Here is a 22,211-nt window from a genome sequence, read left to right on the forward strand (position 1 = left end):
TACTAGAGTCCTGAATGTGTTTATTTTTAGCTCAGAATCTCATGTATTAAGAACAGAGTATGCACATCCCTGACCATATTTAAGGTAGCAGAAATTATTATATTTGTTGTAAATTCTCTTAATTTCCATTCTTCCTTGGAAAGCTAAGAGTGTGCACAAGGATTTCCCAGTGGTCTCCAATCCAGGTACAGATTGGTACCCAATTCTACCGGTATAGCGTTGGGTACACCTAGACCATTTACTGGGCTAATCTGTTTAGTTGGCTATGCCTTGATGTCATTGGTTTTTGAAACTTCCCTCCTTCAAAGAACACTTTGCACGCCAGGAATTCCTGTGCGTTGCAGAGGGAAAGGCGGAACATTCTGAGGAGCCTCCTAGGGTGCATGCTGTGTTCACATGGGGCACTGATTAGACCTCTAGGGCCCTCCCCATTGTCCCATGTGAACCGAGAGTGCATCCCAGTGCAGAGTCAAGCCCCTTTTGAAGGCTGCATGTTGCTGGAGGGGGCAGTTGTGATTGGGAGAGAAGCCAGGGGCTGCCTTTGAGAGAAGCTTCTCTGACACAACTGATCTAATTAAGGGACATTGATTATGCTCCTGAGGAACCACAGGTTCCTTTAATGAGTGTCAGGTTCATTTGGGGGCATATGAACCTGTGTTGCTTTGGAACAGCCTTTGCTGACCTTTTTAGGCATAGGAGCACAACTGCCACAGGTACCTACAAATACCCATTTCACAGGGGGGGGGGGATTGGTAATACTCAGAACTACCTTCACCCCACAAAAAAGAGACACCCCCCATAAAATAGATAAAAGCAGGATTACCCCCCTCCTCAAGCAGCAACCCCTACCTAGTAAAAAAAGGCCAAATCCCTCAATTTTAAACGTAATACTAAAATTAGGGGGCAGGAGGTGTTGGCAGGCATTTCCATTCCATTGTTTTGCATTCATTTTACACCACTTAGAGACTATTGTAATGGACCAGTACATTAATTGTCTAAACCCATAATTAATAAATAAATAAATAAATAAATAAGGATGTGCATGTTGGGTGCCATGTTGTACTGTATTTGTACTTTAGCTCTGGTGAATGAGCGAGGATATTATTTTATTATTTATTAATTAAATTTGTATACCTCCTTATGCCTGTAGATCTGAGAGCAGTTCACAACATATCCTGCATGGAGAATGTTAACAATGGTTTTCTTCACTGTAAATATAATCCCGTTCTGTTTCTGACTTTAGCAGATGATCATCCCCTTGCAGGAATTCTAATTTTCTTCTTTTCTTATGTTCCCCCCTTAGTACCATCTGTTCCTCTGGACGTCTTTTCAATTTCCAATTCTTCCTCTGAGTTGATTGTGAAATGGAACCCGCCCACTTTCCCCAACGGCAACCTTTCCTACTACATTGTGCGGTGGCAACAGCAGCCTCAGGATACTTACCTTTATAAGCACAACTACTGCGCCAAAGGTGAGACCAAGGTTGAAATGCCCTTACACCATTTCAGGGTTCCTCTTCATCTTAGCACTTGAAAATCCCTAAGATCGCATAGAGCAAGGATGGGGAACCCACCCCCCGTTGTGGGGTTACAACTCCCAGCAGTCTTGAATGTTGGCTTTGCTACCTGCAGTCAATGTGAGATGCAGTTCAGCAACACCTTGGCTGATGAATTATATCTCCCATAGTTCATGGTGGGGTCTATAGCAGATGTAGTGCAACAACATATGGTCTTTTAGGGAAGGGCCATAGCTCAGTGGTAGAGCATCTGCTTTGCATACAGAAGGTCCTAGGTTCAGTCTCCATCATCTCCAGGTAGGGCGGGGAGAGACTTCTGTCTGAAATCTTGGAGAGCCACTGCCAGTCAATGGAGACCGTACTGAGCTTGTTGGACCAATGGTCTGACTCAGTATAGAGGCAGCTTCCTATATTCATAAAACTTCTAGAGGGCCAAAAGTTCCCCACCCTTGCATACTGGTAGATCATCTAGTTCAACCTTTACTCTCCATATGTTTTGTACTATGACATCCATCATCCATGACCATTGGCCATGCTGGCTGGGGCTGATGGGAGTTGGAGTCAACCAACTTAGGGAAAGTACCAGGCTGGGGAAAGGCTGGTTTAGCTTTTCACAAAATTGGCAGCAGATCATCAAGGTGTGATCTACACATGCAGAAGAGTGAAGTTTCAGAATGGGCTGTACCGCTCCTTCATCCTACTGTTGGTAGGTACTGTTTTTGAGTATTCCTCCATATTATAAACAAAAGGAATCTCCTTGCAGGTTTAAAAAAAATGGAACAAAAATTCTAGCACCCTAGAGAAATTCTAGTTCTCATTTTAGGGAATTGGAGAATACAGAAGAAAATTTGTAAATGTGATTTCCTCCGCCTGGAGGCAAAAGTAATATGGGATGCCTCCAGACTGCCAGTATTTCATGGGAGTGATTTAGTAGCATGCCAGAATTTTAGGTTTGTGCATTTAATGTGGATTAAAGTTCTCCTACATCCTAGTACAAAAAATCCACTTAAAAATTAAACATTGAATTTTTGCAGTTTGGAAAGTGGCAGAGAAATGTATTGGAAAGTGTAAATATCCCGCAAGCAAATCAAGATGAATGTGGGATGAATGTTTTCTCTGGGTCTCTCTGTAGAAGCTGCTGCCAAATTGGGTTATTATGAAACATTTCTTCCTATTTGTTTGCAGGGCAGTTATATGGCAAAAAAAGGACTTCTACTCACCATGAATGGGAATTCTAAATCTCATAGAAGCTGCTGCCAAACTGTGTTATATTGCCATCCGGCAGTCAAGAGGCAAAATAAGTTGAAAATTACAAACAATTCCTATTTAGCTCCTCCGTGTCTCTACTGGAGCCAGTTTTTCTTTTGCGTGCATCGAAAGCAGTTGTGTAAGACTTCTGGCTCCATCGCCAAATTTCAGACATTATCCCAGATTGCTTCTTCCTTTCACCTTTGTTTGCCTTCATTAGAGCCCCTCTTGGGTGACACTACCCCCCCTTTCTCTTTTTCACTCATAACTTCGTTATTTAGCTCCAGTGTGGCTTCCTCCAAAGCGTCCAGGCCCACTTTTACTTTCATTTTCCACTGGGCCTAGAGGAGTCTTCCCCCTCCTCTGCTTGTCACTGCCTCCCACCTTGCCTTAAGCCCATTGATCTGTGCTCTCAGCCCGTCTCAGCTCTGCTTAAATCTTAGCCCACAGGCAAGTGGGGGGAAGAATTCAGTCTCTCAGCTATGCTTAAGCCTTAGCCTACAGGCAAGGGCAAAATAAAAAAGAATTCACTTTAAATATGTGCAAGGCCTTAAAAGAAATCAGCCACGTCATGCAGGGAGCTAATGGCTGCTACACTGCAGTTCTCTTCCTTACAGGCCAAGGACCCAGCCTCTGTGAGCACAACCTAATGGTGGCACCCCCACCCCCCACCCTGTCACCCGGATCAGTCTTCAACCATCCTTTCTGCTTTCTCAGCTTTGATGTCAGCTTTCCCCCTCCCTAAGGGTGTTTTACAATGAATGCCTTAGATCCAGAGAGGGTATGCTAGGCTGCTTTCAACCTTGCCACCCAATTGGGCACTGTAAGTGGAAGATCAGCAGCTGGCATGACCCCCTGCTTCTATGGACATGCACTCAATCAGAAGGGCAAGGAAGCAGAAGAATTTTATTGGGGCAAAGAGGAAGCCGCAACTCAGCCTACTTGGTGCTCCCCTCTACAAGTGTTTGGAGGAGGAGTAGTAGGAGTAGTTAGAGGAGTTAGGGTTTGATATCCCGCTTTATCACTCCCCAAAGGAGTCTCAAAGCAGCTAACATTCTCCTTTCCCTTCCTCCCCCACAACAAACACTCTGTGAGGTGAGTGGGTCTGAGAGACTTCAAAGAAGTATGACTAGCCCAAGGTCACCCAGTAGCTGCATGGGGAGGAGCGGAGACACGAACCCGGTTCCCCAAATTACAAGTCTACTGCTCTTAAACACTACACCACACTGGCGTTGGTGTAGTGGTCCTTCCTGGGCAGTCCTCTAGAAATCCCACAGAAGTTCCTACACTTTTGGTTTGGCAGCGCATAGCTACCTCGCAAAAACTCTTCCCTCTGGCAGCAACATCTTCTGCCCTTGGCGCACAGCTCCAGACTCCAGCTATGCCTTATCTGCATCCAGAGTTATTATACTGCCTTACGGAGGCTTTGCTGGTAGATCTGGCCAGAAATGCAGTTGTGCCTTCCTCCTCTCTTCAACCTTAGGTTACTTTCAATCCTTCTACCGGTAGTTCTGCTCCTCCTACACACCAGGCCAAAAGACGGTCTAGAGTGTGACCTTCCTGTAGGGTTCCTCAGTCCCTCCCATGGGGCTCTTCTTCCCCCAAAGTTCAGGAATCAGAGCATCTCTCCTCCAGTGAACAGGGTGTCAATTGGAGTAGTGAATTAAAAGTGGAAGAGTCAGACTCTGATAGATGATTTCAGGACTCCCATTACTCTATGCTTCTAGGCAAGGCTATGGAAACACTCAAATTCATTGATCTTCCTGCAGCCACTCCTACTTCTGCTGACAAGGTAATCACAGCGGCCCCTGATCCCAAGCCTAAGTCCAGGATGGGAAAGCTTTCTGCAGTGGCTCCCAAAGTTATCCATTTAGATTTTGACATGCTCTGGAATGGGATCTCAGTCCCTCCCAAGGGGCTCTGCTTCCCCTGAAGACCAACACTTAGATCCTCAGGCGATGGATCCAGATGGTGATGAATGGAGTGGACAATATGAAGTAGTAGAATCGGACTCCTACCATCTGCTTCAAGACTTAGCAGTGTGCCCTGACTCCACACCAAAGTCCAGGAATGTCTTGTGACCACTAACACTCTCTGCCAGGCATGATGAAGGGGTTACATCAGGTTCTGGGGGTTTCTGCTAGAACTTCTCCAGGAGTTAGTTTCAACCCCAGTCTCCTACAATACATCGAAGAATCTTTCCTGGGAACTTCAGAAAAGTCCTGCCACAGGGCACTTCCTAGCCAGCTGCTTCAAGATCTCCAAACCGACCTAACGTTACGGCAACAGTTCCCCGTTGATGCGGGATAGGGGATCTTAAATCCCAGCTTCGGGTATTCTGCTTCCCTTGGATATGAAGACTCAGTGTGCTGGCAGTTGATGACAAATGGAGTGACAAGTCTGATATTGAGGAATCAGAATCCTATAAGCTCTTGTCTAGATGCCTAATACCTTCCACTGTTGTGTAAATCCATGGTAGCCAAGTAGGAATTATTTGTGTTTATCAACGTAACTTGCTATTTTACCTGTTGACCTCCGGATGGCAGGAGTTTGGCAGCAGCTTCCACAAGACCCAGAAATCCCATTCACAGTGAGTAGAACCGTCTTTTTTTTTTTGCCATGTAACTGCCCTGCAAACAAATTGGAACAAACATTGGATAAAAACCAAATATATTTTAACCTCGCTGTAAGCCCTGAGCTTCTCCATCCATGATGCGACAACACTTAGCTAAGTTATGTCTAACTGTGTAAGGCAGTTTCCTGTTTTCCCAAGTGTCGCCACCTATGCCTTTTTCGTTTGTATGTGTTTGTGTGTGGGGGGGGGGGTAATTTTCTTGCTTGTTTGTAACTGTTCTCCTGCCCCCTCTTCACTTAAGTCTTCACAAGTGGGACTTGTCCCACTTTGAGGGGAATAGAGAGGCAGCAGACTTTTGCATTTCCTACTTCAGCTTCTGATTTCTTCGCACGTCTCTTTTTTTAAAGGTAAAGTCCCAGTTCGGAGGTATGCCGACGGCACCATCGATACCGAGGAAGCAACTGAACCTACCAAACCTGAGGGTTCTGGGGGAGAAAGGGGACCTTGTTGCTCCTGCCCAAAGACAGAGGCAGAGAAGCAGGCAGAGAAGGAGGAGGCGGAATACCGAAAAGTCTTCGAGAATTTTCTGCATAATGCCATCTTTTTGCCCAGGTGAGGGGGTCCCTTTCCAATAAATAAATAATAATAATAATAATAATAATAATAATAATAATAATAATAATAATTTATTATTTATACCCCGCCCATCTGGCTGGGTTCCCCCAGCCACTCTGGGCGGCTTCCAACAAAATATTAAAATACAGAAATCCATCAGACATTAAAAGCTTCCCTAAACAGGGCTGCCTTAAGATGCCTTCTAAAGGTCTGGTAATTGTTGTTCTCTTTCACCTCTGGTGGGAGGGCATTCCACAGGGTGGGTGCCACTACCGAGAAGGCCGTCTGCCTGGTTCCCCAACACACGATGGGGTTCGTTTTAAACGAGCAGCCTTATACCCAGCATTGCTTAGGAAAGCTGTGAAGTGAGTAAATTGTGCACTTTTGAAATTGGTGGTTAAAATCAGTGAATGCAGTGTCGGACAGTTATGTCTGACATCCTGATTCAAGACGGCATCTGTTTGTAACCACAAAATACACGAAAACTTTCATTGATCTCAAGAACCGTCATGCAGGAAATGGTTGCAGTATCTTTAAGAGGTGTTCAAATGCATAGTGAATGAACAACTTTCCAAAATATATAACAGATAACTTTTTGTTTTGTATTTTTGATTGATTTCTCTCTCCCCCCCCATAGCCAGTAATACCAGAAAACCCTTTCCTACATGCTAGTAACAAAAATAAGTGCAGTTACCTTGAGCCATGTAAGATATGTGCCGCATGTTCAAAAGACATTGTGTTTTGTCAAAATTTATACTTTGGGGCAGGATTTGAACACAGGATTTAAAATGGCAAGATTGAATTTTTAAAAAGGGCCATCAGAAAACATCATTAAGTCAATCAAATAAGGAAGAGGTTAAATAAGGAAGATTTTTAAGTGCCTGAGTGAATAATAATAATAATAATGAAGTTTTAGCCTGGTGAATCAAAGATGACTCTGTTGGTGTCAGAGGGGCCTTCTTGGGGTGTGCATTCCATAGTTGGGGCATAGAATACAGGCAGCTTGATTTAAGAGTAGGAGGTGTTCAATCATATAACTGGGTCCCAAGCCATTCAAGGTGAGTACCAGTCTCTTTGCATTGGGGCGTGGAAGCAAATAGCTGCTCAGTATTGTTATCTATTATTTTGTGTTTTTTACATTTGTTACTCACTTTATTGGAGGGGGAGGGGAAGCCTCAAAGCAACTTAACAAGACAAATAACAAAGAGAAACAAAAAAAAATTAAACCATATACAAAACAAAAATTCCAAAGATGCTCATTCCAGTAACACAACGAATATGAGAAATCCTACCCCACCTCACTGCAAGATCACATTGTTTTCTTTGGGATACTATGCAAGCCATGCCTGCCTTCAAATATTTCCTCCTTCCCCCCCCCCTGCCCCGCCCAAGAGAGGGTGGTAAACTTTCCTTACCGTATTCACCTTTTTACACACCCAAGAGCCACTGCTGGCTATTTCCTTTGCCCATCACATTTGAGGGCTTTTTGCAGGGGTTAGTGAACCTTTGAAGAGAGTTCCACAGCTTTGGATTTCCATATGGTTGCCTTCAGAATAGTCTTAACATGGGGCATCCTCCCACATGGTGCCTTGCAGATACTGTTGGACTCCACTCCAGCTCCCATTAGCCCTATCCACCAAGGCCAGTGGGTCAGGGGTTATGGAATTTGTAGTCCAGTGCCAGCCAGAGGGCACCATGCCAGGTACTCCTGGCCTTACAGATGCCTAGGTGACCTGGCAAATGGTTTGCCTTTCTTTTGCCTAGATTTGAAAAGCAGCATTTCCCAGTAGCATTGCTGGAGATAGCATTTGCTTTTAGACTTGGGTAGCAAAACTTAATACTAAAATCAGGTTTCTGGAAAAGCCTGTTTCTCCTGCATATCCAAAGGCTCAGATGGAACCGATAGTGGCATGTGGTCGCTGATAAGTGCATGTTTTCCTGGTTGTGTGAAGTTTATACTTGCTACCGTGTATGCCCCATTTTTTCTTCTCTCTCTGGCTTTTTCCTCTCATTCCTCTGGGCCATTCACTCTGCTGTCATTCCTTGCCCTGCTGAGTTATCTAAGGAGCAGACTAATTCAGCCAATGGCAACTGGGGAAACCTCTGCCTGGCTCTGCCTTTCACAGCCATCAGCTTAGTTCCGATAGCCGCTGCTCAAAGCTTTCTCCTGCCATGGCATTCTTGTGCTAATCAAATATAGGTTTCTTATTTCAGCTGGTAGTTAATTTTGAAATTGAGTAATGCATTGGTGGGGGCAGTGAAAACAACAGAATGCCCTGAGCATCTTGACCCTAGAAGAAATGGTAGCAAATGATCAGGTATTGTGACAGTCTCTAGATTGCAGTTTTGGGTTGTGGGAGGAAGCAAGTGGGAACGATTTGCTAGCACAAGCCTTGACTGTTTCTGCATATTTTCCTCCTCTTTGCTCAGCTTGTGTTCATAATTGGTGCATTTTTTTTTCAATGCTAGAAGAACCTTAGCAGTTGAGATGCAGCTGCTAAGTCACTTGTGCTTGTAAGTCACTGAGCAGTTAAAGTGACTTAAGAACCCAGGATGTCAGGGAACTGTGAGATTAGGAACTGGGTGAGATTGCTCCCTTTAAGCAACTTGTTACTTGCACATGTCTGTCTGTCTGTCTCTCCCACCTCCTCCATTTGTCTTTTCGTCATTGCTGTCTCCCATGGGAGAGAGAGCAATTCGTATGTCAATTAGACTGGTGCAGTACTTTCCTGCTGGAGCAGGAGTGTGCAACATTGCAAAAGCACCAAAGATGCTAAATAAAAGGCTTGTGTTCTTTTAAACACATCACCAGTTAGGTCTAGCCCCAGCTATTTTATTTATTACTATTTAAATTCATATCCTGCCCTTCCTCTCAAAGGAGACCCTGGTGGCAATCTAAGCTATCCAAGGCAGGTTATCCTAAGACCTTAAAGAAGGTTGGTCGTTCAGTTACGGAGCATCTGCTTTGAGCACAGAAGTTCCCAGGTTCAATCCTTAAGTACCACTTGATCCCTTACAATCACCTTGATCACTGAGAACCTCTAATGGGGCATTTCTTATGGTTCTTTATGCATCTGAGGGTTGGTTGGCCTTTAATAGAGACCGAGTTTTTAGTGTGGGCAAGCCCTGACGTAGCAGAGGTTTGGCTGGAATCATTCCTGCCTTTTAAAAAGCATCTTCTAAAAACTGTGTTAGTCAAACAGGCCTTTGTTATTTGAATTTCTGTTTACCAGCCAATATGTTTTTATTTATGTTTATATTCTTACTGTAGTTTTGTGTGGTCTATACCACCTTGTATGTTTTTTAAAAGTGTTAGTTACAGGTAGGTAGTAGCCGTGTTGGTCTGATGTAGTCGAAACAAAATTTTAAAAATCCTTCCAGTAGCACCTTAGAGACCAACTAAGTTTGTCATTGGTATGAGCTTTCGTGTGCATGCATACTTCTTCAGATATCAGATAACCTCTGCTAGGTCAGGGCATGCCCACACTTCAGATATCTGAAGAAGTGTGCATGCACACGAAAGCTCATACCAATGACAAATTTAGTTGGTCTCTAAGGTGCTACTGGAAGGATTTTTTTATTTATTTTAAAAGTGTGATTTCTAAATATTTCTATAAAATCCCAGGCATCTCCAGGTAGGGCTGGGGAAAAACTCAGTGGCTGAAGCCCTGGAGGGCCCTTATGGTTGCTTAGAGACTTAAACTTTGAGACAGGAAGGATAAGCACCCACCACCTATTGCATAGTGGTCTGAAGACCTCACTTCCCTGTCTACATTTGAATATATTTCTTATAGATGAAATGTCAGTCTGGGGATACCTCTTTTGACAGCTGGAGGTCTTATATTAATATATTTCTTGTAGGTTGGATGTACTGATGTATCGATGAGAGCTGCTGGTGGTTTATTAGTATTAGTATTATTAATGTATTAGTTCTTTTTCTTCCCTTTCTTGTTCTTCTTTCTACTTTGTTTAATTTGCAAATAAAAAAATAACCAAAAAGGAAGAACAGCTGCCAGCCAGTGCAGGCAATAATTGAGCTAGATATGGAGCAAAGGTCTGGCCAGTGCTTTCCTGCAAGGATCCAATGATGGGATCTGCCTCTCTCCTTGATGATTGCTTGTCCTATTGCTGAACTTTCCATGGAGCTTGAAGTGCTTCTGTTTTCCCACAGTGTTATCTATATCATTTCTGCCCTCAGCTGCCTCCTTTCTGTTTCTCTTCCCTGTGAAATGTGTTTTATTGGGCTTGGATGAATCACCAATGTGAAATTTAACTCGGGAGAGACAACACCTATAAACAGAGTTCTGTTGAATGGGACATCATGCAAGCTTTGGACATCTGTCATTCTTTAGCCGTCCTAATGGTTCTCATTATTTTCTCTCAAAACATTGTGACTTCTGGCTACAAATGGGGTCTCTTAAATTTGCTTTCCTCCTTATAAAAGGGGGTTGCTAATCTCACTTTCACTGACTTCTCTTATTTCTCTGTCCAGGCCTGACCGGAAGCGCAGGGATGTGTCGCCTGTTGCAAACACGACCTTTGCTCACAAGAACAGGACTGCCACAGCCCCAGAGCACTTTGCGAATGAATCGGATGCTGAGGAGGCCGATATGGAGTTTCCCTTCTTTGAAAGCAAAGTGGAAGGCCGGGAGCTGACACTTATCTCCCACCTCCTGCCTTTCACGCTCTACCGTATTGACATCCACAGCTGCAATCATGAAGCTGCAAATCTCGGCTGTAGCGCCGCTAACTTTGTTTTTGCAAGAACCAGGCCTGCAGGTACAGTTTTGAAACCTGGCTTAAATTCTCTCCTTCCTTCTTTAATAATAATAAAAAGAACAATTCCATCTTTATCTCTGCATTCAAAGCATCTTACAAAAAAAAAACAACCCAAAACCTGGCACAACGTTGTCATCTCAGACTTGCTTTCAAAAGGCAGTTTTAACTCCCCGTGTTGAAATCAACCTGGAAGGAGTATAGCTCAGTGTAGAGCAACTGTTTTGCATGCAGATGACCCCCAAGTTCAATCCCTGGCATCTCCAGGTAGGGCTAATTGAAGACCAAAGGTCTGCACTGACTGGCAGACGCTCTACAGGGTTTCAGGCAGGGGTCTCTGCTAGCCTGGGAGAGACCCCTGCCTGACACGCTGTATTATTGTTTGTTTGTTTGTTTGTTTATTCCCCTGCCCATCTGGCTGGGTTTCCCCCGCCACTCTGGGCAGCTTCCAACAAATACCAAATACATTAAAATATCACAGATTAAAAACTTCCCTAAACAGGGCTGCCTTTAGGTGTTTTCTAAATGTCAGGTAGTTGTTTATCTCCTTGACCTCCGACGGGAGGGCGTTCCACGCTGTAGAGCAGTGGTTCCCAATTAGGGGGTCCAGGGACTCCTGGGGGTGGGGTCCGCGGAACCCATCTCTTGTGTCCCCTCCAACTAAATATTTGTCCCTTTTTTTGCATGGTAATATCAAAAGTTTTATGGTCTGTTTTAGTGCTGTGCGATTTTTCAATATATTGGCCAAAAATCACACCGCGATAACGATTTTGACCCGGCAATACATTGCTCCTCGTGCCAAGGAGAGCAAGGCCGCTGATGTCAAGGCACTGCCAATATTGCACAGTGATCTCAGCTGGTAACGCTGCTAATCTGAGCTGCCTTCCCTGAGGGAGCCGATAATGCCGCAGCCTTCCCTCGTGTTGAGGGAAAACAGGGCAGCTGATTGTGAGGTGCTACCTCCCCCTCCCCCTGACGGAGAACAGGGCAGCTGATTGCCCTCCAAGGCACCGTGGCACTACCTTCCCCTGGCACTAGGGCAGGGCAGCTTTTCTCAGTCAACGGTAAAGCAGCAGTAGCCACAGTGGACGTGCATCTTCGCTGGCTGCCCCACTGACGGCGGCTTGATGCACACACACCCATCCCCTCCCACTCAAACCATGCAGTGGAGGTGACTCATAGAATCGTAGAGTTGGAAGAGACCACAAGGGCCATCCAGTCCAACCCCATCCCCCTGCCAAGCAGGAAACACCATCAAAGCATTCTTGACATATGCCTGTCAAGCCTCTGCTTAAAGACCTCCAAAGAAGGAGACTCCACCACACTCCTTGGTAGCAAATTCCACTGCCGAACAGCTCTTACTGTCAGGAAGTTCTTCCTAATGTTTAGGTGGAATCTTCTTTCTTGTAGTTTGAATCCATTGCTCCCTGTCCGCTTCTCTGGAGCAGCAGAAAACAACCTTTCTCCCTCCTCTATATGACATCCTTATATGACATCCTTTTATATATTTGAACATGGCTATCATATCACCCCTTAACCTTCTCTTCTCTAGGCTAAACATACCCAGACTCCACTTCCTCTTCCCCCCACCACCCGTCCAGTGTCCGTGACTGCTCCTTTCCTCATCCCCATACCTGATCTCCCATTTCAGACGTCATGATGTATCGCAATATTTAGCTACTGATATATCACAATGTCGAAAACCAGATACCGCTCAGCCCTAGTCTGTTTTTTAGTATATATCTAAATTCCTTTGCTTATTAGGGGCTACCCTGCATTTTGTTCAAAAAATTGCTACTACCATAGAAATATCAAGATTTTCAAAAGTAGGGGGTCTGTGGCTTGGCTTTTGAAAAATAGGCGCTCCTCAGTAATTGGCTAACTGGGAACCACTGCTGTAGAGTGTCGGCCAGGGGTGTCCAAACTTTTTTCAAAAAGGGCCAGATTTGATGAAGTGAACATGCGTGAGGGATGATCAAAGTTGTGGATCTTTTTTTTTTTAGGATTGAAGTTGTTGAGCTTTCTTAGGATTTTACCCCAGGAAATAAACTGTCGCAGGGGCCAGATTAAACCAACCGGCAGGCTGGATGAGGCCCCCTGACACGGACTTTGGACATGCCTGGTGTAGACCATTGGTCTTCAACTGGTGGTGTGGCCTACTTCAATGTGGGTCATAGCAGAAGCACTACTAGCAGGCAAATCTATAGTAAAAAAAATATTAAGAAATGGGTCCCCAAATGCATGTTGTGGGTCTGAAAAGGGTATAGATACCAGTTGCTGGAAGCCATGCGGGAAAAGAGTGATATTGTGCTCGTTTCCTGCTTGCCACTTTCCCTTAGGCATCTGGCTGGCATGATGCAACAGGATCTTTGTATGTTCTTATTACTTTAGTGACACCACGGTATGTTGTTTGCCTCAAATCTTGACATTGACTCTTGCCCACATCTTTTCGCAGAAGGAGCTGATAACATTCCAGGGCCAGTAACGTGGGAAGGGAAGGAAGAAAACATTATATACCTCAAGTGGCCGGAACCTGTTAACCCCAATGGGTTGATCTTGATGTATGAAATCAAATATGGGCAAAATGGAGAGGTAAGCGGGATTATAGGTCTTTTTCATCCAACCCAATTTACAAGGTCCTTGTGTTTATATACACAGCCCTGAACAACCAGGGCCCAAGATACCTTAAGGATTGCCTAAGCACTTCTATCGCAGCCCAATCGCCAAGTTCATCTGAAGAAGCTCTGCTAGCTGTCCTCCAGGTTACAGAGCCTCGAGTCTCGGTGTCCTGCATGCAACAGATGCATTAATAAAAATCATTTTAACTGCTTTTCTCCCCCCCCTCCCCCCAAAAAAACCTTCTGTAGGAGAAGCGAGAATGTGTTTCAAGGCAAGAATACAAGAAACTTCGAGGAGCCAAACTGACACATCTGAACCCTGGAAATTATTCTGTCCGAGTTCAAGCCACATCACTGTCTGCGAATGGATCCTGGACTGAGGCAATCTCATTCTATGTGCAGCCCAAAAGTAAGGATGTTTTCGTTGGTGGGGAGGGAAATACGGACACACTGGTTGTGTAACTGCTTTCCCTCCAGTATTTTGTGTGTTCTTCAGATTTAAGATTCTGAACTTCTGGCAGAAAATGGATCGTTGGATATTTGGATCGTTGGATATTTGAGCTTAAGCTCAATTTTACTAAAAAACCAGAGGCTTTCCTCCTCGGAATTCTGAATACTGATTTGCCAGTAAAATATAGAGAGCATTTCCTGTATGCTACGGCGGCAGCCCGCCTGTTGATAGCTGCCAACTGGAAAGGAGATAAAATCCCTACAGTTGGCGAGTGGCAAGTCAAGTTATTGGGTTTTATGGAAATGGCTCAATTAACAGATAATCTAAAGGGAAAACCCAAACAGGCATTTACGGAAAAGTGGGAAAAGTTCAGGAATTATATGCAAGAAACCGACAACAGGGAAGGAATCTTCATGGCAGTGTTGCATTGATGGGCATACAATAATTACTCAGACAATCTGGTAGGATAAGCTTTATTATGTACAAAAAAGAATAACAAGATTTTGATGAGGAATGTCAGTACATGAAGAATATAAAGGAGACAAGTTGCAGATGGTGACGGGAAGTCAAGGGCAGTATTTTGATGTATATAATTGCCTAGGTGATGAAATGATAATGTTTTTTCCTTCTTTTTTTTCCTTTTCTGTAAACTTTTTGTAAACTTTTTGTAAAACATTACTTTTCAATAAAGATCTATTAAAGCAAAAAAAAAGAAAAAAAGAAAATGGATCGTTGGATATTTATCCCAGATTAATTAGAATAAAATGTCTGTGTTTCAAGGCAGATACTGTAGATGAAACAGCAGATGAGCCGTGTCTTCTTCCTTTTTTTCTTTTTCTTTCCTCCGTGTGAGTTTCCTTGGGAGCAACAGCCAGCCACCCTTGGGGTTCCCCCAGATGATCGGCTTGTTGAACATTAATCCCGATTTGAGCATTCGTTCTGATAACATTTGCAAGGAAGTTAAAGTGATCATTTTCAATGAGATTAAATGACATTGTGCCAGAGCAAGTGCCATTTTCCAGTGCCATTTCCCAATCACCTTCCTTTATCACAAAACCTCTGCTCTTTTTCAGGAAGCAGGTTTGTAGCACAGGACCTCCAAATCAGCTCTAATAGTGCAGCTTGAATTTTTCTGATATGTAGTTGAGCCGTACCCCAAAATACCAATCATCTGGAAAGTGCTCTTGTAAAAAGAACGCTCTAGGTGGCCCCGTGTTCTGTTTTGTGTGTGTGTGTGTTATATTTAAAAAGTTTGCCCAGCAGTAGCTATTTATGTTTCAGAGAGGTCTAACTAGCTAGTGCAGCAGTAGAGATGCACACATGAATTATCACCATCCTTTTATTTACTTTCTTGTTTTGATTGCTGCAGCACCGAATTATGGGGGTTTCTTGCACCTGATTATTGTTCTACCCATTGCTGTCATTTTGATCATCGGAGGGCTGCTCATCATGCTGTACGTCTGTAATAAAAAGAGGTGAGGGTTGATATTTATTTGTATTCATTTATTGCATTTATAAATGTTGCAATTTTCCTCCCAAGGAGCTCAAGGGGGCATATATGATTCTCCCTCTCGTCATTTTATCCTCACAACAACATCCTCACAACAACACGACAGCCAGCGTGTAGTAAGTCAGAAAGTAATATTGCCCTTTTCCTGATAGATTTTGTAGTCAGGCACAATGGGTTAAACCTTGTCATACTAGCCTAGACAAGGACAAATAAATTGTGTGTTCTTCACCTTGCTATAGTTGATTGACTGCTGCTGTTACTGTTGTTGTTGTTGTTATTTTGTTCAGCTAACCTAGGTTCAATAAGCCTGTCATTGAGCATAGGCATATTTGGGAAGTAACACAATTGATTCCCAACACCTTTATGCAAACTTGCCAAATGCTGCTGCTGTTGGGGTGGGTGGGTGGGTGTGAAAAGCAAGTCACAAACCGGAACTCAAAGGTGAGAGGACCAGAATAGAGTGAAACGTTGATCTCTCTCTCTCTCTCTTTAAAAAAAAAATGTGTGTTGAAATAAGAAACTTTCCTCTTGCATTTTAACAGGAACAGCGACAGGCTTGGAAACGGAGTGCTCTATGCCTCTGTGAACCCAGAATATTTCAGCGCCTCAGATGGTAAGTCAGGCCTTCCACTTCTGACTCCTTTTAAGATAGCAACTTCTTGGAATAAAAGTGAATGCAGAGCCTGAGGTGGAGTCACAAGGAGCTCTATGTGAATCAGTTGTAAAGACAACCTTCACTGTCAGTCAGGCAAAGAGGAAGTTTGGGGGGCTAAGGAGAGGGGGTCTCAGGCTTTTTGCTTTCTTTTTTAAAGGTCAAGGTAGGTCAGAAAGTTCTTAAAGAATACCTAATAGTATTTTTTTATTGCAATAACATGAAATATCATATCAGTGTACAGCAATAAAACATTAAACACTAATAAAAACTATACAAATAATCATTTGAAGTGAACTTTAACAATTCTTTAAATTCTTAAAAGCACAGTGCAGGCCTCTTGTATATATTGATTTATAGTTATTCTTTAAATTTCTGTCCCGCAGTTCCTCCTAAAGGAGCCCAGGGAGGCAAACAACCCCCAAAATGAAGGATATTTAACATAAATACACAATTAAAAGATTGCTGGGAACTGTATCTTTCAGCTATCATAGTAACATAAGAAGCTACCTTATCCCAAATCAGACCATTGCTCCATCTAGCTCAGTATTGTTTATGCTGCCTGGCAGAAGCCCTGCAAGATTTTAAACAAATGCCTTCTCAGTCCTACATAGAGAAGCTAGAGATTGAACCGGAGACCTTCTGCACGGAAAGGCAGCTCCTCTGCTGCAGAGCTATCGTCTTTTCCTTCTCAATTCTTTCTCATCATCTTTCTCAGCTACAATTAGCACTAGTTTTTATTTGTAGTGAAACCTTTAACCTTTTTTTTCCTTAAATGCTAGGCTGTAGCTCTTTGAAGACTTGTCAGAGGTTGCACCTTCCAATTGTAAGCTAGGATTTATAGCTCTTAAGTTGCCTCCTGGAACAAAGCAGTGCAGCTCTCTGGCATCCCAAAAAAAACAGGGAAATGTTAATGTTTTGGAGTTGAAATCTTGACCTTGTTCTTGGAAGTTAAACCTGGAGTTTCGTGTTGCTTGTGTATTTTATATATATATATAAAAATAATCTTCCTATTCAGCAAAAGAAGTTCCCCAAGTGACTTTCAAATCACAAAAATACCCAACAGCAACAGTCCCTCCTCTCAGGCTTATACTTTTAAAAAAGGATACAAAAGGAAAATGGATTGGTAGGGAGGAGGAAATGAGAAAACACAGGTGCAAATTATTAGTTACAAAGGTATCTAATGGCCAGCTGAGTGGAAAACTCCGGTGTCCCTTCTCATAACCCCCCCCCCTTCCAGAGCGTGTTGTAATGGCGGCTGCCACTACATCCCCCACCCTCTGTTGAGAAATGCATGTTACAGCTTTTTAATCACATTATTCTGCTCCCCTCTCTTGAAATGCATAGCAGATGCTAAGCAAAGTGTCCTTGCCCTCTTAAAATATGCTTTTGCATTACACCTCTGCTGCAGAATGCTCCCTTGCCAGGTACACCACACGCTAAAGTTTGGGTCTGTGTCTTACTTCAGCAATAGGCTCATTTGTGCATCTTTGGGCATGATGTTTTTGCTCGGGGTCAGTTTCCAATCTGTGAAATGGGGGCAATATTATAGCATGGCTAAACAACGTAAGGATTACAAAGGGTTGAAGCAGTAAGATGACTGTTGAAATTAAAGCAAGAAGTGCAAGAACAGGCACCCCCCAAACTTCGGCCCTCCAGATGTTTTGGACTTCACTTCCCATCTTCCCCAGCCACTGGTCCTGTTAGCTAGGGACCATGGGAGTTGTAGGCCAAAACATCTGGAGGGCCGCAGTTTGGGGGTGCCTGTGCAAGAACATCCCAGTACAGTATACTTTAATGGAAGAGGATGTTGCTTGCACTCTGTTGGTTTTTTTTATTTATTTTAAAAATTATGACAGTCGTTTCAATTCAAAGCTGCTTGTGAAACGGGTTCTCCTTGTGATTTTTACAGTGTACGTTCCAGATGAATGGGAAGTACCCCGAGAAAAGATTACCATGTGCCGAGAATTGGGGCAAGGCTCCTTTGGAATGGTGTACGAAGGGATAGCGAAAGGCGTGGTTAAGGACGAGCCAGAAACCAGGGTGGCCATCAAAACAGTCAACGAGTCGGCAAGCATGCGAGAGCGGATCGAGTTTCTGAACGAGGCTTCAGTTATGAAGGAGTTCAACTGCCACCATGTCGTAAGTTGCTGAAACGCATTAAAGCTTCTTCCACTCCGTCACCACCCCCCACCCTGTTCTCCTACTTAAATCCTGGGAGATGCTGCTCACCGGAAAACCGCTATTTGCTTGCCGGTGTGGTGCTTTTGTACAGAACCAGTATAAATGGAATTCTATATCAGATAAAAAAGCTTCCTTCATAGCTTTTTGGATTAGTTTTCTCAATGCTCTTCCCAGGTTCTTTTTGGGACGGGGCGGCGGTGATTTAAATTTATGTTGTGTATGCAGCTAGGAGGAGGATGCTGACATCTGGTGCCACCCTCTGGGCTGGCTATAAGTAAGAAGGTGGGCAGGTGGAGGCTGCCTGGGGACAGGCTGAAGTTGGTGGGGCAGAGCCCCATTCACCCTAGTGGCCTGGCCTCCACTGCTTATGTTATGTTCTTTCTATCTCTCTCCTCCTCACTCCCTTCTCCCCCTTTTCTCAAGTGGATGCATAGTGTTTGTTTGTGTAGTGAAGAGTCACACACTCACAAGCGCAGTGCAGTCATACCTCAGTTTAAGTACGCTTCGGTTTGAGTACTTTCAGTTTAAGTACTCGGCAGACCCGTCTGGAATGGATTAATCCACTTTCCATTCCTTTTTGTGGGAAAGTTCACTTCAGGTTAAGTACACTTCAGGTTAAATACGGACTTCCAGAACCAATTACACTCATACTTCAGGTTAAGTACGCTTCAGTTTAAGTACTCAGCGGACCGTCTGGAACGGATTAATCCACTTTCCATTACTTTCAATGGGTAAAATAAAAAATTCCTTCAGTAGCACCTTAAAGACCAACTAAGTTTATATTTTGGTATGAGCTTTCGTGTGCATGCACACTTCTTCAGATACACTAGAAACAGAAGTGTCAGACCCTATATATATACAGAGGGTGGTGGGGGTGGGTGGGAATGGGAGATGGGCTGATGGGAGTGGTAAACCTGTAGATGGGTGTTAATGGCTGCTGATGGCTGCAATTAGTCCTGGGCTCAGGTGCTAAAGAAAGCTTGATCATGCATAATGAGATAAGAATCCGATATCTCTATTCATCCCAGGTGCTTCCATGGTTTTAAGCTTGGTAATGATTTCCAATTCAGCAACTTCCCTTTCCAGTCTGTTCCTGAAATTTCTCTGTAATAAAACAGCTGCTTTGAGATCTTGTATAGAATGTCCTGGGAGATTGAAGTGTTCTCCTACTGGTTTTTCAGTCTTATGGTTCCTGATGTCAGATTTATGTCCATTTATCCTTTGGCGTAGGGTTTGGCCTGTTTGTCCAATATAGAGAGCTGAAGGGCACCGTTGGCATTTGATGGCATACACAATGGTGCCCTTCAGCTCTCTATATTGGACAAACAGGCCAAACCCTACGCCAAAGGATAAATGGACATAAATCTGACATCAGGAACCATAAGACTGAAAAACCAGTAGGAGAACACTTCAATCTCCCAGGACATTCTATACAAGATCTCAAAGCAGCTGTTTTATTACAGAGAAATTTCAGGAACAGACTGGAAAGGGAAGTTGCTGAATTGGAAATCATTACCAAGCTTAAAACCATGGAAGCACCTGGGATGAATAGAGATATCGGATTCTTATCTCATTATGCATGATCAAGCTTTCTTTAGCACCTCAGCCCAGGACTAATTGCAGCCATCAGCAGCCATTAACACCCATCTACAGGTTTACCACTCCCATCAGCCCATCTCCCATTCCCACCCACCCCCACCACCCTCTGTATATATATAGGGTCTGACACTTCTGTTTCTAGTGTATCTGAAGAAGTGTGCATGCACACGAAAGCTCATACCAAAATATAAACTTAGTTGGTCTTTAAGGTGCTACTGAAGGAATTTTTTATTTTGCTTCGACTCAGACCAACACGGCTACCTACCTGTAACTTTCAATGGGTAAGTTCGCTTCAGGTTAAGTACACTTCAGGTTAAGTACAGACCTCCGCAACCAATTGTGTACTTAAACCGAGGTACCACTGTACAGTACATGAGAGTGCACACCTTTTAATAAAATGCTGCCTCTGCAAGTGAATAACCCAAATCTTTCTTCTCTCAGGTGCGGCTGCTTGGAGTTGTTTCTCAAGGCCAGCCCACACTGGTCATCATGGAACTTATGACCCGTGGAGACTTGAAGAGTTACCTGCGGTCGCTCCGGCCAGGCACAGAGGTCAGTCCTGTGTTGAAAGGTTTGACTGCTTTTTTTGCAGTCCAAGCACCAGGGGCAGGGGCGAGGAGGCTGACCTGGGGAGGGGAAGAGAGATAATGAGGGGTACTCGCCTCCCATGGGCCTTAAGATGGTTGGTGACTCCTCATCTAACTGTTCTGTTTAGAAATGTGGTAGTTATTTAGTTATGAGCTAAGTAGAGTTATAGCATTGTTACATTGTTGTATTTAAAAATAAGAAGTTTTCCATCATATTGGTGGGGGGGGGGATAAGAGCTTTCAATCATATGAAAATACAGAATCACCAAAGGTTTGTTTTAAGAAACCCCACCTGCCCCAGGTGTAGGTATTCTTGCCTCTTCCACCTGAGGTGTCCTAACCAAAACAGGGTGTGTGTGACCCATGTCCTTGTGTGTTTTTGGGGTGCTGTAGCAGGTGAAGAGTGGCCTGTGAGCTGGGACATCTCCCAATTCAGAGACTGCCTTGACTCTGGCCTCCCTAGCAGCGATGTGGGTGGTTTATTTTCCTGTTTGATAAGTTCCTTAGTAACAATGAGATGCCTACTGCAAATGCAATAGTAGCCAAGCTTGGCAGTTTTGATGTTTTTTGCTGTGTTTATTAAATACAAGTAAAATAAACATGGTAAACTAGATCACTCTCTGGGGCACGCTTCCTGACACAAACAGAAAATGTTCTAACTAAGTTTTTATTTTGGTATGAGCTTTCGTGTGCATGCACACTTCTTCAGATACTTCTTCTTATCTGAAGAAGTGTGCATGCACACGAAAGCTCATACCAAAATAAAAACTTAGTTGGTCTTTAAGGTGCTACTGAAGGAATTTTTTTATTTTACTTCGACCCAGACCAACACGGCTACCTACCTGTAACCAGAAAATGTTCTGATTCAGATTAACCATGTGCAATTTCCCCACTGGAAATAGTTCCAAGTCTAAACTTTCTGGAAAACCCATATCACTGCTCCCTAGCTAGGCAAACGGCAGTTATCATCTACAAATGATACGGGGAAGGAGGTTACAACACTCTGTGGTAGACGAATGTGCTCAGTTCCTAGAAAACGGAAGTAATTTGTAGAAGAATAGATGCAGTTGGGGTTCTTTGTTCATTAATTTATTTAGTTTCTTGCCCCCATTTGCTGTAAGGTCCCAAAGCAGTTTATAAGAATAAAACTTACAGTTATAAAACAATTACAAGATAGCGTGCAATACCAGGACACATTCACACAAACAATAAAAGTAAAAACAATTAAAGAGAGTATATAAAAATAATAATTCTTTTTATAAAACAATACAAACATTTAAAAGCAATTCCACATTTAAAAAGAGTTCAAATAGTTTTGTTACAAGATTTTAAGAACTATTATAAAATAGTTCTATACATATAAGACCCATTCAGTCGCATATGTCTATGCTCAATATGAGCAGTGTATAGAGTACTCGTATTTTCTAGAAATTTTCTGCTTTCCTCCTCAAACCTGTAAATGCTGTCCTTTTGACCCTTTTGCCCAGATTTGGACCCCATGAGCCACCATCCCTCTCAGTGATTATAGGTGGCAGTTGCTTGTTTCTTTATGCCTGTCATGTGCACTGCTAGTCAGCCTGCTTTTCAGGCCTGAATTAAACTTTCTGTGCCTACGTGTAACCCAGCGTGGGTCTTTGGTAGGCGCACAGATAAGCTAATTGCTCATGTATTAAATGCTACATGCTGTTACCCTTTTTTGGTTTTGATCTGAATTATGAATGAGTGTTGCAACAAACACTAATATTTAGTCATGCACCCAGCATTTAGCATTCATGCTGGCAATTAGAAGGCTTGCAGCCGCCCACATGCTGTTTGCACGGTCCAAATAGGGTAGGCGAAAGCAGGAGCCCCTGAAAACCATATTCTACTAAAATGAGGGC

The 22,211-nt window shown here is 43.5% G+C and overlaps 1 protein-coding gene across 1 annotated transcript in view; it reads left to right on the forward strand.

The window, feature by feature from the left end:
* The window catches only part of IGF1R (insulin like growth factor 1 receptor), a 186,776-nt gene that overhangs the window by 153,321 nt on the left and 11,244 nt on the right, over positions 1–22,211 (forward strand). The window contains exons 9-17 of the mRNA XM_035131059.3: positions 1,304–1,471; positions 5,747–5,951; positions 10,447–10,733; positions 13,186–13,322; positions 13,598–13,757; positions 15,169–15,274; positions 15,852–15,922; positions 17,874–18,103; positions 20,186–20,296. Of these exons, the coding sequence (XP_034986950.2) occupies positions 1,304–1,471; positions 5,747–5,951; positions 10,447–10,733; positions 13,186–13,322; positions 13,598–13,757; positions 15,169–15,274; positions 15,852–15,922; positions 17,874–18,103; positions 20,186–20,296 (1,475 nt within the window). The remainder of the gene's footprint in view (positions 1–1,303; positions 1,472–5,746; positions 5,952–10,446; positions 10,734–13,185; positions 13,323–13,597; positions 13,758–15,168; positions 15,275–15,851; positions 15,923–17,873; positions 18,104–20,185; positions 20,297–22,211) is intronic.

This window comes from Zootoca vivipara, chromosome 13 (genome assembly GCF_965207765.1).
Source record: "Zootoca vivipara chromosome 13, rZooViv2.hap1.1, whole genome shotgun sequence".
Lineage (NCBI taxonomy): Eukaryota > Metazoa > Chordata > Lepidosauria > Squamata > Lacertidae > Zootoca > Zootoca vivipara.